The sequence below is a fragment of the Chrysochloris asiatica genome, unplaced genomic scaffold (assembly GCF_000296735.1).
Source record: "Chrysochloris asiatica unplaced genomic scaffold, ChrAsi1.0 scaffold00283, whole genome shotgun sequence".
Classification (NCBI taxonomy): domain Eukaryota; kingdom Metazoa; phylum Chordata; class Mammalia; order Afrosoricida; family Chrysochloridae; genus Chrysochloris; species Chrysochloris asiatica.
In genome coordinates, this window is record NW_006408801.1 from 2,536,007 (window position 1) to 2,554,206 (window position 18,200).

At 48.7% G+C, this 18,200-nt stretch overlaps 1 protein-coding gene across 1 annotated transcript in view; it reads left to right on the top strand.

Annotated features, from left to right (window-relative positions):
• Window positions 1–18,200, top strand: part of ZNF236 (zinc finger protein 236) — a 67,846-nt gene that overhangs the window by 32,239 nt on the left and 17,407 nt on the right. The window contains exons 13-20 of the mRNA XM_006874548.1: window positions 722–863; window positions 1,570–1,830; window positions 3,485–3,738; window positions 4,567–4,668; window positions 5,071–5,222; window positions 10,845–10,948; window positions 11,193–11,344; window positions 11,895–12,107. Coding sequence (XP_006874610.1) covers window positions 722–863; window positions 1,570–1,830; window positions 3,485–3,738; window positions 4,567–4,668; window positions 5,071–5,222; window positions 10,845–10,948; window positions 11,193–11,344; window positions 11,895–12,107 — 1,380 coding nt within the window. The remainder of the gene's footprint in view (window positions 1–721; window positions 864–1,569; window positions 1,831–3,484; window positions 3,739–4,566; window positions 4,669–5,070; window positions 5,223–10,844; window positions 10,949–11,192; window positions 11,345–11,894; window positions 12,108–18,200) is intronic.

An 18,200-nucleotide genomic window follows, 5' to 3' on the forward strand; every position in this document is an offset into this window, starting at 1 on the left:
GTCAGTCCTGCTCAGGATGCTGAGATAGCCCTCTGTCAGTCCTGCTCAGGGTGCTGAGATAGCCCGCCGTCAGTCCTGCTCAGGGTGCTGAGATAGCCCGCCACCAGTCCTGCTCAGGGTGCTGAGATAGCCCTCAGTCAGTCCCGCTCAGGGTGCTGAGATAGCCCTCTGTCAGTCCTGCTCAGGGTGCTGAGATAGCCCGCCGTCAGTCCTGCTCAGGGTGCTGAGATAGCCCGCCGCCAGTCCTGCTCAGGGTGCTGCCATAGCCCTCCGTCAGTCCTGGTTGCCTAGGTTTTGGACATAGCAATGGTGATTACCTCTCTTTGACAAATGCTCACATAGAGAATGACTATGACACCAGAGGAGCAGCTGTTCTGTTGGAAAGTGACCTGGTCACAGTCACACTGTAGCTGTTTTCCAGTGGGCTTTCTTAATAGGAACCCTGCTGTGGCACTATAGGATAAGCACTGAACTGTGAACCACAAGGTTGGTGGTTCAAACCCACCAGCTGCTCTGGGAAACGCTATACAGGATTGCTATGAGTCGGAACTGACTGCGTGGCGCACACAGCAATGACCGCTCTCTGATGGTGGGCCGAGCATAGTTGAAACAGCTTTTAACAGCCATGTTGGCATGTCCACACTGCAGAATGTCCGTCTTCTGGGTAAAGGGCCACCTCTGCTGTAAGAAGTGTTGACAGAGCTTTTCTTTCTGTCTGCAGGTCTTATCCAGCCTATTCCAAGAAACCAGATTTTTCAAAATTATTTCAATAATAATTTTGTCAATGAAGCAGAAAGACCATATAAGTGCTTTTATTGTCATCGAGCATATAAAAAGTCATGCCACCTTAAACAGCACATCAGGTAAGCGCATAGAGGTGCAGGTGAGATTCCTCCCATTTCAGCAATTCTAGGGGACTGGGGTGGCACTGTGGGCTAATGTGCTTAACTGCAAAGTCATATGAACCACAAGTTTGGTGGTTCAAGCTCAACGGCTGCTTCTCAGAAACCCAGTACAGGGTCACTGTGTGTCGGAACCGATTCAACAGCACTGAACAACAAGATTGTAGTGTTAGCTTTTGGTGTTTAAAGTGTCTCATTTGACCCCAGGGTTTTTATTAGTCTTTGATATTTTCACTCCTTAGTGTCTCAGCTAAACTTTTACCTGCATGTACATCCACCATCCTCCTACTTCAGCATCACGCCTGCTGCACTTCCAGGAAATAGCAAAGAAGTCTGTGGTGTCTTTGACCCAGGATTATGTTCTTAACAGTGGTTAAAGTGTAATCATCACAATTTAAATTTGTTCCTGGTGCCCAGTGCAACAGCGAGGAGACACTAGAAACGAGCGTGGGCAAAACAGTGTGCTGCTCCGGAGCCAAGTGTTCTGTGTCACTTATACCCTAGCATTTTGACTGACTTCAAGCCCGTCCTGAGCCTCCTGGGCCCACACTTGTCGTTTGTAGGCTATGGGAGGCCGTGTCTTTGCTCCTCGGAGGACAGCATATGAAAGGGTCCCGGGAATGCGTCTTGAGTCGTGTGTGGCTTAGCCAATGCTGTGTTCTCTTAGGTCGCACACAGGAGAGAAACCTTTCAAGTGCCCTCAGTGTGGTCGAGGCTTTGTATCCGCGGGCGTGCTCAAGGCGCACATCCGCACCCACACGGGCCTCAAGGCCTTCAAGTGTCTCATCTGCAGTGGCGCCTTTACCACCGGCGGCAGCCTGCGCCGCCACATGGGGATCCACAACAACTTGCGGCCCTACATGTGCCCCTACTGCCAGAAGACCTTCAAGACCTCCCTCAACTGCAAGAAGCATATGAAGACCCACAGGTAGGCCCAGGCAAGATGGGGCTGGGTGTGGGCGTCAGAGATCATGGTCTTTGACCTGTGTGATTTCTAGCTCAGGGCTGCTGGGCTACAAAGCCGTTTATGGAGCCGTGTGCAGAGTCAGGGGCCCTGCTGGTATAGAGGTTAGAGCACTGTGCTGTTAGCTCACGGTCAACAGCTGGAGCCCACTCGTCACTCCTCCTGACACAGACGGGCGGTTTGCTTCCGTAAAGACAGCACACAGCCCTGCAAGCTGGTGTGGCAGCTCGCTTCTGGCCACGTGGACTTGACGACAGTAGGCTTTGGTTTGGGGTGGGGGTTAAGGCTCTGAGACCCATTGGCTCATAAGTGGAGGAGCTGTCTCAGTAGGCCACCTGTGTGATGGGGTGTCTCCTCAGCTCGGCTTGCCCCAGTAAATGGGCACATGTGCCTGCTGTACCATTGTGCTAGGAGGTGACGGCCCACTGGCTCATCTGACGAGGGGCTCCAAGAGCAGTGCTGGAGTCCAGGCCTTTGTCTAAGTGATTGGCGGGTGGGTCACAGATAACCACGTCCACTCACCTCAGAAGCGGGGTCACAGGTCAGCATGCCAAAGCCCGATCACTAAAGCAGAAAAGGCACTCAGTCCACAGCTGAGCACAAGCCGCCGTGGGCCCCTGGTGGACGGTGGAGAAGACACATGAGCCTGGTCAATTCGCTGTGTTGTGATGGTGCCCAGCGAGGTGGCACCTCACAGCTGGTGTGTCCCTGCCTCTGACGGAGTCCTTCTCTGACAAGTGTATAGCTCATGCAGGGACCAGCTCTCACAGGCTTTGCTTTATCACCTAGTCATCCTTAATGGAAGTAGTTGAGAAAGGACCCCTTTTTGGAGCTGAGAACAAAGTTCTGAGTCGAACAGAACACAGGCTGCAGCTTGTGTGGCTGGCCCACCCGTGGAGAGCGAGCGTGTCTCCGCATGTTAGACCATTTCATTGTTGGAGAAAGTTTGTAAAGTGGTTGGGTTTGTTCATTTTTCTCCTCCAAAGACGGAGGACAGCCCTCGATGAGTAGCTATTGGGTCTGTTCTGTAGAACGTACTTTAGGACGTGACTGCCCAGTGAGCACCCCGCCTATGGGCCTGGGCTGAGCCCTTCCTTCCTGCACGCTGGCTGCCGTTGCTCATCCCACGTAAACCTGTCTGCAGACGCGCCGCCCGCCTCCAGCTATGCAGCCCTTTTTCAGAGCACTTTGGCTCGTTGCACAGTTTGGGGAGAATTTTATTTGCAAGCACACGGCATCTGTCTGACTTTCTGGACCTTTGAGGGGTGCACTGTGCCCCTGTTACTGGGGGAGCCCTGGAAGGGGCAGAGCTGTGAGAGTGTTTAGTTTTCAGCCTTGTTGTTGTTGTGAAGTGCCGTTGAGTCGGTTCCGACCCATAGCGACCCTGTGTAGGGTTTCCAAGGAGCGACTGGTGAGCTTGAACCACCAACCTTGCAGTTCAAACGGCTTTGCAGTCTGGCGCATTAACCCACAGCACCACACCAGGACTCTATTGCTATCTAAATGAAGGGGCTTAAGAACAAAGCAAGTTTCTTAACAGAAGGTGGCGCTCTCAGCAGACTTTTGTGCGGTGGCCCGGCGGGCGGTGTCTGATCTCGCGGGTCCCTGTTGGCATCAGGTACGAACTGGCCCAGCAGCTTGAGCAACATCAGCAAGCTGCCTCCATCGACGACAGCACCGTGGACCAGCAGGGCATCCACGTGTCTGCTCAGATGCACGTGGAGATTGAGAGTGATGCGCTGCCGCAGGCGCCCGAGGAGGTCACCACGAATCCCGAGGCCATCCTGGCGCTGGAGCCGCAGCACGTCGTGGGCACCGAGGAGTCTGCGCTCGGCCAGCCGCTGCCAGACCAGCCTCTGGATGCAGACGATGGTAAACGCACAGTCACAGAGCCCTGCACACGGGCGACAGCCATGCAGCTGTGTCCTGTCGCTGTTAAAGTCAGCGTCTGTGCTGTGTGAGTGTTGTGTGTGTGGAGTGTGCTGTGAGTGGTGTGTGGGGTGTGTGTGCTGTGTGTGTACTGTGTGCACGTGTGTTATGTGTGTTGTGTATGTCCACAATGCTCCGTACGGATGTCATCCTGTATCACACCCACCCCTCACTTACTGGCAGGGTTAAGTCCCAAAGACCAGGTTGTTATGTGAAAATACATTCTGTGATGTGGACGATGACCACATCAGATCACAAAATGAACAACGATGACATCACTTGTTGTTGAGTGCTATTGAGTCACTTCCAACTCCTGCTGAACCTGTGTAGGGTTTTTGAGGAGCAGCTGGTGAGCTTGAACCACCAACTTTTTATTTCAAACTGGCGTTGCAGCCCAGCGCGTTAGCCCGCAGCACCACACCAGGACTCCAAATGACATAACTACATACCTGCTAGATAAGCCATTATATAACTGCTAACCCACTGAGCAGCGTGGCCCAGCCAAGTTGACACGTAACCTTGACAGTCACAGCCCACGCTGCTCTTGCCTTGGACAAGTGCATTCCTTCCTGAACAGGTTGTGTGGTGTGTGGGGGTCCAGCAGGGCCAGCTCTGCATTCACGGGGGCTTCACAGATGAGGGGAACCCACCGATTCCACTGTGCACTGACGTTGTCTTTCCACAAAGCAGAGATTTGTTTTGAAAACTCCCAGACCTGAGCTGGCTTCCACGTTAACGAGGCTCCCTTTCTTGTTGCTTTCTCGTTTCCAGATCGGTTCGTGGCCCCTCAGCCTCCGCTGCCCGGGCACATGGAACCATTCGAACAGCAGACCCCTGCCCCGCAGGCCTTCGAGCCGGCAGCCTTGTCGCAAGGTCAGTGGGGGCTTTGGACGGACTTGTGTCCTGGATAAGTTGTACAGCTTGGAACAGAGAGCTCTCTGCATGCACAGTGTAGCTTTCTTGATTGGCACATTTGCCTTGTATTTGGTCATCTGCTCAGATTTGCTAGAGAGGGACCTGAACAACCACATGTAGCCCAACCCAAGGTCTCATGGGTTCATGCTGGGAAAGGTGGTACCTGGAAGTGTGGCTGCCCTGTAACCTGTGTTCAGCACACACTCGTCTGGCTGCAGATGACCCGTGAGTCAGCTGGGGAGGGCGGTGTCCACGGCTCCATCAGAGCAGGCGTGCTGGGGCCCTTCGGACGTTCTTAAGGCCAACCTGTGGATCTCTATGACGTGTTTGGTAGAAGTCACCCTTTCTCATCTCTCTCAGGCTTCACAGTGGCTGACACGTACAGTCAGCAGCCTCAGTTTCCCCCCGTCCAACAACTGCAGGACTCCAGCACTCTGGAATCTCAAGCCCTGTCGGCCAGCTTCCACCAGCAGACCCTGCTTCCTGTCCCTGGCTCGGATGCCATCAGTGTGGTGAGTGTGTGTGGAGAGTACCTCTTGCGCATGTGTGGGGTGCATCAAGTCATTGGCGATGTGCTTACTGACAGGGCAGCCCGCTTGTAGTTGTGAGCTGTCTGCATCTGTGCTAGACGTTAGACGTGGCTTTCTTTCCCTGAACTCTTTTCTTTGCTCTGTAACTTAAGGATTTCATGATCTTAATGTAGCTTTTCCCTCTTGGCTACAAGCTCAGGATTGGATAGTGTATAATGCAACGTGAAGGATGTCATCAACCTGTAGCTACAGACTTTGTACCTAAAGATTTTCAGAGTGAAAACTTCAAAGAGGTACGCTACAGTAAAAAGAGAATGAATGTTCACATCTGTCTCAGCTATCTAATAAATGTTTCTCTAAGCGAAACACCGTAAGTGGATGGCTTTAGTTTAGAAATTGAATCTCTCACAGTAGAGGAGGCTAGACCTCCAAGTATGAAATGCCATCTCTAGGTGAAGTCCTGCATTGTGTTCTCTGGACAAAGGCCTTTGTCTCCTCTCAGCAGCTTAGACCCAGCATTCCTTGGGGGTGTCTCTGCTTTGGTATCAATCCTCCCCTGGGTCTAGGAGCGTCACAATGCAGGGGCCCCAGGCCCAAAGGACAGACCTCACAACCAGCTTGGCTCTCTTGGTGGCAGTAGGTTCCTGTGTCTCTGTTCACTTCTCTCTCCATTTATATCTCAGTAGAGACTGACTCAGGAGCTCTGGTAGCGTAGTGGTTACGAATCGGGCTGCGAACCTTAGGGTCAGTGGTTCAAAACTACCAGCCGCTCTGCGGGAGAAAGATGAGGCTTTGTACTCCCGTAAAGATTTACACCGTCAGAAACCCTGTACAGAGTTGCTTTGGGTTGGAACTGACTCGACGGCACTTAACAACAACAACAGAGACTGACTCAAGATACAAGCTAGTCCTGGAGAGGAGAGCCACCTCAGTAACAGCATCGCAGTGAGGAGGACTTACAACACAGGATCATTAGATCAGAGATGGTTGTATGTGGTCGTATCCTGTTAGATCTCATCAAGGGGGGTGCATAAGGACACCTCAGCTGCTGAACCACTGATCATCCGGGCACAGCCAAGCTGACACAAAACCTTAACTTTCACAGTACATCCCGTGTCAGCTCAGCACCTGTATGTTGTTAATAAGTGCCTTGGAATCGGTTCCAACTCATGGTGATCCTGTGGAAGGTTTCCAAGGAGCAGCCGGTGCAGGTGGGTTTGAACCACCACCCTTGAAGTTAGTAGTCCAGTGCTTATCCTACAGTGCCACACCAGGCACCTGTGTTCCTCTCTTTAAGCCATACATAATCTCTTTATAAAGATAAGTATGGTACCTAACATGGAGTAACTAACATACAATCCAAAGCTCACTAACCCTTAGGGTCTCATTGTTAGACATTTCTAGTTCATAGCGACCTTATGCACAACATCTCACACACACACACACACACACACACTAAATATACACACCTCACACATACACACTCACAACAGAACACAATGCTGCCCAGTGCTGCGCCACCCTCACAGTCGTTAGCCTGAGCCCATTGCTTCTGTCACTGCGCCAGTCCATCTCTTGGGTGGTCTACTTCTTTATCATTGACCTTCCTCTTTACTAAGCATTATATCCTTTTGCTGACCCTCCAAGGAGTGGTCCTTCTGATAATATGGCCAAAGTATGAGTGTCCAAGTCTTGCCGTCTGGCTTCTAAGGAACACTCTTGTCTTCTCTTCTTCTAGCAGTCCATGGTACTGTCAATATCCGCCAGCTCCAGAACCCAGCATGCATCAGTTCTATGGTCTTCCAGATTCACTGTCCAGCTTTCACATGTACATGAGGCTACTGAAAATACCCTGGCTGGGGTGAGGTGCACCTCAAACTGATATCTTTGCTCTTGCGCACTTTAAAGAGGTCTGTGCAGCAGATCTCCTTTATGTAATACTGTATTTGAGTTTTTTGACTGCTGCTTCCATGAGGAGATCCAAGCAAAGTGAAGTCTTTGACAACTTCAATCTTTTATCCATTTATGACACTATTTATTTATTGGTCCAGTGGTGAGGATTTTTGCTTTGTTTATTGAGGTGTAACTCATACTGAAGGTTGTGGTCTCTGATCTTTATCAATGCTTTAAGGCCTCTATCCTTCCAGCAAGCCAGGTTGTATCATCTGCATATCACATGTTGTTAATGAGTCTTCCTCCAGTCCTGACACCAGGCTCTTCTTCATATAATCCAACTTGTTGCATTATTTGCTCAGCATAGAGATTGAATAAGTAAGGTGAAAGAATACAGCCCTGGTGCACACCTCTCCTAATTTTAAACCATTCAGTGTTCCCATGTTCTGTTTGAACAACTGCCTCTTGGTCTATGTGCAGGTTCTTCATGAGCACAATGAAGTGTTCCGGAATACTCATGCTTTACAATGTTGTCCATAGTTTGTCATGATCCACACAATCAGAAGCCTTTGTGTAGTCAGTAAAGCACAGGTGAGCATCTTTCTGGTATTCTCTGCTTTCAGCCACGATCCCTCTGATGTAGTAGTGATATCCTCCGTTCCACATCTTCGTCTGAATCCGACTTGAACCTCTGGTGTTCCCTGTCAGTGTACTGTTGTAGCCATTTAAAAATTACTTTAGCACAATTTTACTTAGAGCTGCTTTCAGTGGTATTGTCGGATGGTTTCCGCTTTCTGTTGGCCCACCTCTCTGCAATGAACACAAATACGGATCTCTTCCAATCACTGGGACAAGTACTGTCTTCCAAATTTGGGGCATAGATGAGTGAGTGCCTCCAATGCTGCATCATTTTGTTGAAAGATTTCAGTTTGTAGTCCATGAGTATCCAGAGACTTGTTCTTTGCTAATGCTTTCAGTGTACCTTAGACTTCTCCGTTAAGTACCATTGGTTCTTGATCATGTGCTACCTCTTGAAATGGTTGAACATCGACCATTTCTTTTTGGTACAGTGACTCTGTGTAGTCCTTCCATCCTCTTTTGATGGTTTTTGCATTGTTCAATGTTTGGTCTTTAGAATCCTTCAGTATTTCAAGTTGATGCTTGAATTTTTTTCTTCGGTTTTCTTAGCTTGAGAAGTATGGAGTGTGTTCTTCCCTTTGGTTTTCTAATTCCAGGTCTTTGCTCATTTCCTTATAGTATTTGACTTTGTCTTCTCCAGCTGCCCTTTGGAAAATTCTGTTCAGCTCTTTTATTTCCTCATTTCTTCCATTTGCTTTAGCATCTCTACGCTGGAGAGCAAGTTTCAGGGTCTCTTCTGACATCCATTTTGATCTTTTTCTACTTTTTTGTCTTCTTAATGACCTTTTTCTTTCTCTTTTTATGAAGTTCTTGGTGTCATCCCATAACTCTTCTATTCCCAATTCTTTTGATTCTAAGTTCCAACCTGGGACAAAATTCGTTTTTTATCTGTGACTGTAGAATACAAGTGATCTCCCTCTGTGTCTACTGGTGGAACAGGCAATAGGTAGACGTTTCCATTACAAACAGGTGCAGTTGGAGGGAAAGGGGATAATAGGTACCATGCAAGTTAACAGCCCAGTCGGACATGGACATTAGCTCTCCAGGCTGATGATAACCCTGTGTTCTCTGAGATCTAGACAGTGACTCTGCCCTCTGGGCTCAGGGTAGAGCCCCCTCTGAACTGGAGACTCTCCTGGCCTCGGTCTCATTCTTCTGGTCCATCTGAGTGGTCAGCCAGGGAGGACATCATGTTCTTGCCCCCTTGGACATGGAATCCCCTCCCCGCTCTGGGTGTCCATCTTAGAGGCAACCTCATACTCCAGAATGTAGTTGGTGAAGAAGGTCCCACTCTGTGGCGCCCCCCTGAGAACCCCCGGAGGTGGGGTCCTGCCTGCTGAGAGGACGGCGCCTCTGTACTCTGTGGTCATTGGTTCTTCAGCTTCTCCTTTCTGGTCTCAAGGAGAGGGGAGACTGGCCTCACTTCACCCCACTTGGCAGGAAGCTTGCTGGCTCTGGGGGTGAGCCTCATTCTGAGCTGTGTGTTCTGCTGTTCAGCACCACACTGTCTCGGGTGCTGTGACCTCCTGACCCTCACTGGGACCCTTTATCCGAGTCGCCCTGGACCTCCCTAATGCCACCTGCAGTGTCTTCTCGACAGTTAGACAGCCTAGTCCTCTTCCTGCCTCTGCTCGGTAACCGATTCCAGACTGTGTCCGGAACTTCGCTTCTGCTAGTGCCGCGCCCAGCTCCCAGTACCAGCCTCCATCCAACTTCTCTAATGCTGCTCGAGGAGAAACACCACCAGGGGACGGCGTGAGCTCTCAGAAATGGATTCGCTCACAATGTAGGAGGCTAGACGTTCAAATTCAGAGTGTCCACTCAACGGGAAGGCCTTCTGTCTGTTGCCTCTGGAGACAGGTCCTTGTCTCCTTTCAGCACCCATAGGTCCAGCATTCCTTGGAGAGCTCCCTGCATCGTGACCTCAATCCCCCGCTGAATGTAGGAGCAGCTTCATAGTGCAAGGAGCCCAGGCCCAAGGCGACACTCCTCCCGGCTCTTCTACCCAGGTTCTAGTTGGACCCTCCCTCTCTGTTCACTTCTCTTTGACGTCTCAGAAGAGATTGAGTCCTCCACCATTACAAAAGTGAGGACTCGCAGCACACGGACAATCACATCAGAGCAGGCTCTTCACGTCGTACATGATGACTTCATACTGCATTTCTCCATGGTGGCGATAACTCCCTCCTACCTGCCAAACCTGGGAATCCGGCCCCAGTCGAGTTGACATGAGGCGTTCACTGTCACACGTGCCACAGAGCACGTATGTGGATGCAGTATTGGAAGTTTTGTTCCACAGTCAAGTGGGAGACAGTTCAGTATTGGTTTTGGTTTGGTGTTTGGCTTTTCAGTTTTTGAGGGGTTTTTTTATTTTTCAGTTTCTCAGTCAGTTAGGACCTGTGTTTAGCAGCAGCTGCTGGTGACTGTCGGAGTGGTGGACCTGGCTCCTCCCCAGAGACACTGGCCCGTTCTGGAAGCCACAGGAGCTACAGCTGATGGAGACTGTGGCTCCCAGGGACTGTGCTACTTAGGAGCTCAGCCACAAGCTCAGGAGCCCCGGGTGAAGCAAGCAGACCTAGCTCTGCAGAGCTGACCTCTCATCCCATGGCTGTCCCATGCGTCCTGATGACCAGATTGGGCCCAGTGCTGGCTGTGCTAGTGTGGGCTGCCTGGAAGATTGGGGTCAGTGTGGGTACATTCTGTTCCCGGGGACAGAGGACACTTTCTGTCCATCTGGAGGTGTTGGTGAAGCTTGGAGTCAATGAGAGTCCTCTCTTAAGCATGGCACTGTCCCCAGTGCAGAGAACGTGTTCTGTTCACGAAGAAGGTCTCGTGCTGCGAGAGGAGAGCTCAGTGGACCAGGGGTCACTGTCAGAGTAGCTGAGAGAGGCAGTGGTGGTCCCTTCTGTGTGCTGGCCCCGGGAACCTGGCGTTCCCTAGTACTCCAGCATCAGTGGCGGTGAGGGGCTGCTTGGCTCCTGTCTGTTCACGCTGAGGACGTCGTCACCCTTAGAGTCTGGAGGCTCCTGTGCTTACTCCTCATTCTCTCTGATGTGACTTTGTGCGTTTTAGACGACCCGTTTGATCCCGGAACCATCCCAAGAGGAACCGGACCTGCAGACACCGCGGCCCCAGTTCCTAGAGGAAGGAGAGGACCACAGCCGGCGTTCCTACAGGTAGGCATCCCTGTGCTTCTCACCAGTGTTGGGTGTGCTGTGGGGTGTTCCCCTGTGGGAGTATCGGGGACACCGCGGGTGTGCGAGGTCAAAAGGCCTGGCCCAGGTGTGCTGTGCGGTGTTGCCTTGTGTGTGTGTTGGGAGGCACAGCTAGCGTACATGGCAGGGACGCCTGGTTCAGCTACATTCTGTGTCGTTACAACAGTGGTTCCCCTCCCCTCAGCTCTTCGTGTCTCCTTTGCAGGTGTGACTACTGTCACAAAGGGTTCAAGAAGTCCAGCCACCTAAAGCAGCATGTGCGGTCCCACACGGGCGAGAAGCCATACCAGTGCAAGCTCTGCGGGCGAGGCTTTGTCTCCTCGGGGGTCCTGAGGGCGCACGAGAAGACGCACACAGGTAGTTCTCTGTCAAAGCTTGGGAATCCGTGGCAGGGTCACCGTGTAGACCGCACACCGGGCAGTGCAGCCGTCTTCACCCCCCTCCCCACAGAAACCTGCCTGTCTCCCCGGCACCCCACCCGCCTCCACTCCATGACAGACACATTTCCTGTGACGGGCTCCCACAGCGCTGGTCTCCAGTGCTGGCGGGTCTCGTGCGCACACTGTTTTCCAGCCTCACCTGCGCTGTGACACGAATCTAACTTGCAGCTATTTCTGCCATTCTTTGGGCTGTTGTCAGTTCACATGGAAGAGACTGAGCATCCGATAAGAGTTAGTCTTTATGTTGGGAATGTTCTCCCTGGAGGCTGCTAATTTCCATGTACATGCTATGTTAGATCCCGTGTTATTAAAACCACTCTTTTCCTAAAAGTTGGAAACCATAACAAATGAATTGGCTTTAGCTTTGAGCACTGTTGATAAAGCTTTGTTTGCTTTTGAGGGCTTGCAGCTTCAAGCTCTGAAAGCCGGCTTTCCTGGGCCCCTCTGACTCCATGCCTGTGTCCTAGGTGTGAAAGCCTTCAGCTGCAGTATCTGCAACGCCTCCTTCACCACCAACGGCAGCCTCACCAGACACATGGCCACACACATGAGCATGAAACCTTACAAGTGTCCCTTCTGTGAGGAGCGCTTCCGAACCACCGTCCACTGTAAGAAGCACATGACAAAGCAGCATATGTCCCCTGCTGCCGCGCCCAGCACCGGAGAGTCTGAAGGAGGAGGTATTATAGCTTGTGTGGTGGTTCGGGCTGTAAGTAACACTGCCTGGCTCTTAACTACAGCACAGAAAAGCTCAGGGAGAACTGCTGCTCTCAGCAATCACCACGCATCACTACGTTAGCGCCCACTGTGTCCTTTCCATAGGGTATGTGAGGAGCTCCAAAGGCTCCGGGAAAATGGAACTAAATAGATCATGGAATTGTCCCACGAATATATACGCAGCGGCTTCAGAAGGCGTGTGGGAGGAGTAAACTAAAAGATAGTGAAATTGTCCCACTTGAGGGGGCTCAAAGGCTCATGGGAAAATGGAAATAGCTGGTAGTGAACTTTTTCATGTATATGTATGAAGGGATCCAAATGAAACTAAAAGATAATGAAAATGTCATTGGATATATATACACAGGGACTTCAAAAGGCTTATGAGAAAACTGAGCTAAAAATAGTGAAATTTTTCCACGAGCTTTTTGAAGTCCTCTGGTATCACTCTGTAGACGGAGTCCCTGCTTACAGTGGGGCTCCGTTCCCATGACGCCATCTTAGGTGTGCTGTGACGTAAGTTCTTTACAGCTTCATTCTTGTTGCCGTTAATGATCACTGTTGCTGTCCATCATAGCGTCTGCCGGTCACGTGCTGAAACGTAGGCAGGGCATACTACTACCCATACGATGTCCCCCTCCCATCCCCCAGACACCATCTTAAGTGTGCTTTTGTGGTCACTCGTATTTTTTGTAAGTTGGGAACTAGCTGTGTGTACAAGGAAACTTTAAACAGCTTGTGGGAAATGGAAGTAAGAGCTAATAGAATTTTCCCATAAATGTTTAGAAGCCTGCTTTCCCCCCACTTGAGTTTATTACAGACACAGCTGACATTTCTAGACTCAGACTGGCAGCGTTCACATGCTAATGATGCTCCTCGCATGCCCCCCTCCCCTGAGTGTTGCTGTCTCCGAGTCTGGGTGCTGAAACGGCACCTGCTGGCCCCTGTACCAGTACATGAGCGCTTGTGTCCAAGCTCAGCATCAGGGCAGCCTGCGTAATTGATGCAGCATCCGGAGGTTAAGGGAATGTGCTCATTTTGTACATGAATCCACTAAAATGTGTCCACATCCTGTACCAGCTAGGTGTAGTAGGGACGTTAAGATGACTACGTCTGTGCTTAATGTTTTATTTGTTGAGGGTTTTGTTTTAGTAAATTCCAGGAGTGAGGGGACAGCGTCAGGAAGCGTGTCTGCCGCTGGTGCACAGACATGTCTGAGCCGTGTCTTGGCTGTCTCTGCCCCTTGCTTTTCCCTCTGTGTACTCTAGTCCTCTTCCGTGACGGTCACAGTGAGTCCACTCAGCGTCCTGGACTTGTTGCCCCCTGGTACTTACTGTATCATGAATACAACTCTCTCACATTTTGGGCATCATTTCTTAAAATCTGCCCAAACTTCCTTTAAATCATAGCAACTCCATTTTAACTGCTGCCCACTTTGCTTTGCAGAGAAATGTTACAGTTTCTCATCTGTCATACTTCCCTGTCTTAATGCTTTTTCTTCAAAATAATTAGCCTAGGATAGCGATATATTACTTCTAGCACTGCCATTTGGAGTGTGGTAACAAATCCACCAGTGCAAACAATCTTAAAGAATAATCACACGTTCCTTCCCATTAAATAAAGAAAGCTCCCGGTGCCAGGGAATCAGTGCTTTGGGGAGTGGTTTGGGATCTCCTACGGCTTGTCACACCAGCACACATATACGATGGGGCTTCCGAAAGTTTGTGGAGAATGGAATTGATATTCTATTTGAATCCACCTTTATGTATCTTGATCAGTTGACTTGTTGAGGGCAAAAGTTTATCCCGAAAGGTAAGTCATTTGTTAAATTGCTTTGTTTTGCCAAAACCAGGAGACTTTTGTACAAGGACTTCTGCCCCCTCATGTCTCACCATGGCCAAGAGGTGGCTGACTGACACAGACGTTCATTGCTGTGCGTCTTCCCACTGCCCTATTTCCTTTCATGGTTCCTCGACGTGAACTGTCTTCTTGGTTACCTCAGAATCCCTAACACTCAGTTCGGTATTTCTCTCTCTAATCTCCCCGCTCAGCTCTAGCTCTTGCCCAATGTTATTCTTGCCTGTGGCTTTTCCCAAGTCACAAATTATCTTTTCCTGGCAGCCTGCTAGATGGGGACTGGCGCTCCTGGCTCTGCCTTCTTTTCCGTGGCTGGCTTTTTCCTTCTTGTCACCCCAGCGCCTTTCCTGTTTACATTCCCCAAAAACATACCCATGGTCCCTTCTGTTATTTAGTGGGGTGTTTTATTGCTGCTGTTGTTGTTTTTTAAGGTTTGCCAGGCTTTATCATTTCAATTGTAGGTGTTGTCGTTATCCCTGCAGTAATGACTTTTCCCTTCCCGGTCACTACCCTCCTTCTGTTATAATTTAGTAGCATCTTGTTTTGAATAAATGTGAGCAAATACTTCCTTTCCAATGAGAAAAAGATATCTATACATTCCACATACAACAGGTGTTGGGGTCCAGCCTTGACGGGGAAGTGGGTTTCACGAAGTTGGGGGGTCTGGTAGGCGAAAGATGTAAATAGAGACAAAGAGACAATACAGACACAAAGAGACAGACACACAAGTTTGATGCAAGCTGACGGGCAGACAGTTCTGCTGTAGACATTGCACACAAAACTAACTCTAGGTGGGATGTCTGAAGAGGCGAGAGAGAAAGAAACACTCGGAGACCAGAGTGGATACAAGCTGACAGGCAGATAGTCCTGCTGCCAAGAATGCACACAGAACTAGCTAAACCCCAGTCTTTTGTTCTCTCTCTTTAAGGAAGAGATCTTTACAGAAGAAGAATGGGATTATTCAGATAAGACAATGCTTAATGATTCACAGAGACAATCTTTAAGATAATTCCCAAATACATCATGAATTTCTTACTAATCTAACATTTTTATCTCTATAGGGAAAAGTCAAGTAAGCTATTATAGATTAACCTTTAGGCCTATATGACCTAGGGCAGCGACTTGTACTCAAGGATGTCTAACATACTTTTAACATTTAATTACTAGTGGATAAAGGTGAAAGACTTAAAGGCTCATATAAAGGTTAATTTATAATTTCTGAAGGGATTTAAGCTGTTTTTTCTCTGCTTTGCAAATACATGCGTTTGAACAAGATTTCAGACATTCAGCTTTATTTGTTAAACTAGTACTCCTTTCTTCCTTACTGGTTTTAACCTTTCTAATGAAGGTGAGGTTTCACCTCCACCTTCCTTTTCCTCGTTCGGGGTTCCATATCCAAATGCTACAATGTTTACTGTATCCTCAGGGGGAAGAAGAGCATCTGGATCAAAATGATTATACCCAAGGGCAGTTTGAAGGGGCTGCCACCATTGCCCCTTAATCCAGTATTCCCAGAATTTACCACTCCACTTTAAGTGAATACCCTGGGCAGTTCCTCTCCAGCACCTCCTTGCATAATCCCAGCAAACCTGCCCTTGTTCGTCCTGAGTCGTATGAGGAAGTTTTACTGCCTCAGTTCTAGGGGGAAGTTCGGTTTTATTATTGTACATGGACATCAAGAGTTCATGTTTTAAGTTAATATCAAACATAACTGAATAGTTAGATAGGGAGCAGTTCTGACATTCATCCCAGGTGGCTATAGCCTGCTCCTCAAAAAGATTTGCTCCCAGGACCCCACACACTGCCAATACCTTCAAGGCAGTGACATTTACAGTGGAGCCATTAAAAGAGGCATTACGTACATTAACATTTCCCCAAAAGCTACAATTACCAGAGTTAGAAGCATAAAGAACAAGTACAGAATGAACAATATTAAGACTAAAGAGAATTGCACAGAGGTAGCCATCTAGTGATTTCGCAAAAACCTATGAACCCGGGATGTCAGGAGGACACTTCCTTGGCCCTCAGGGTCCATGTGAACCCGGGACATTAGGAGGTCACTTCCTTGGCCCTCAGGGTCCATGGTCCCCGACAAACAGGGGCTTATCCTATAAGTTATGGAAGAATCGAATTAATAGATAAAGGAATTTTTTCACAAACTTTTTGAAGCCCCCCTCCCCTTCCTTTGGAAACCCCTATACAGGGTTGCTATGAAACAGATTCAGAGAGCATCTAAAGAAAATGGAATGAATACACAGAGTCACTGTATCAAAAAGAAATGGTTGATGTTCAACTATTCAAGAGGTAGCATATGAACAAGAGCCAATGATACTGAAGGAAGAAGTCTAAGGTGCATTGAAGGCATTGGCAAAGAACAAGGAATCAGGCACCTATAATATGGAATACAAATTGAAACCTTTCAACAAACTGATGTATCACTGGAGGCACTCACTCATCTATGCCAAGCAATTTGGAAGACATTTACCTGGCCAACTGACTGGAAGAGATCTAGATTTGTGCCCATTCCAAAGAGAGGTAACCCAATGGGATGCCGATGTCACAAACCAGTAAAATTTTTCTAAAGATACTCCACAAATGGCTGCAGCCATACATTGCCAGACAACTTCCAGATGTTCAAGCTGGATTTAGAAGAGAATGTGGAACAAGGGATGTCATTTCTGACATCAGATGGATCTTGGCTGAAGGCAGAGAATACCAGAAAGATGTTTACCGGTGTTTTATTGACTACACAAAGACTTTAATTGTGTGGCTCAAGACAGGCTATTGACAACATTGTGGACAGTTAAGTACTCTAGAATACTTCACTGTGCTCATGAGGAACCTAATACATAGATCAAGAGGCAGTTGTTCAAATGGAACATGGGAACATGGAATGGTTTAGAGTTAGGAAAGTTGTGCAACCAGGACTGTATCCTTTCACCATACTTATTCATTATTATGTGCTGAGCACATAATCCGAGAATCTGGGTTCTATGAAGAAAAACGTGGCATCAAGATTGGAGGAAGGCTCATTAACAACCTGCAATCTGCAGATGGTACAACCTTGCTTGCTGAAAGTGAAGAGGACTTAAAATATTTATTGATGAAAATCAAAGACCACAGACTTCTGTATAGGTTGCATCTCAATGTAAAGAAAACAAAAGCCCTCACCGTATGACCAGTAAACAAAATCCGTGTAAATGGAGAAAAGATTGAAGTTGTCCAAGACTTCATTTTGCTCAGATCAACCAATACTCATGGAAGCAGCAGTCAGGAAATCAAATGACGTATTGCATTAGGCATAATCCTGCTGTATAAGACCTCTTCCAAGTGTTCAAGAGCAGTGAAGTCAGTTTGATGACTAAGGTGTAGTGCCTGACCCTAGCCATGGTATTTTCAATCACCTCATTTCATGTGAAAGTTGGACAGTGAATAAGGAGGATCGTAGAAGAATTGATGCATTTGAGTTAGGGTGTTGGAGGAGAATATGAAAAGTACCATGGACTGCCAAAAAGAACAAACCAATCTGTGTGGGATGAAGTACAGCCGGAGTGCTCCTTGGAAGTCAAGATGGCCAGACTTTGTTTCTCATACTTCAGACATATTATCAGGAGGGACCAGTCGCTGGAGAAGGGTATCATGTTTGGTGAAGTGGAGGGTTGGAGAAAAAGAGGAAGACCCCCAATGAGATTGATTGGCACAGTGGCAGCAGCCGTGGGCTCTGACTTAGCACAATTGTGGAGTTGGCACAGAACTGGTTAGTGTTTCGTTCTCTTGTGCTTTGGGTCTCTATGAGTTGGTATTGACTCAATGGCAGCCAATAACAGTGAGTCTGAACCTACTCAATGGCACTTGATAACAATAGAACACTCATATGTTGTTGTGACCCTGCATAGGGTTTCCAAGGAGTGGATGGTATATTTGAACCGCCAGCCTTGAGGTTCCAACCAATCTTGTGGTCGAATGCGTATCCTACCTACAGCACCACACCAGGACTCTCTCTAGAAATTGAAGTTCTTTTTACTTCCCTATAGTAAGTCTTGTCAATTAGAGCCAATTTGCTAATTTACATTTGACCTTTGTCTTGTGGGTTGCTGACTCAGTAACAGGTTGGCCTTCATCCCTCCCCTGTGTTAATCCAGGGTACATGCTGGATGAGGAGGTGGGCCTGAGTGGGCCCTGCCCCTGTCCAGGCTCACTGT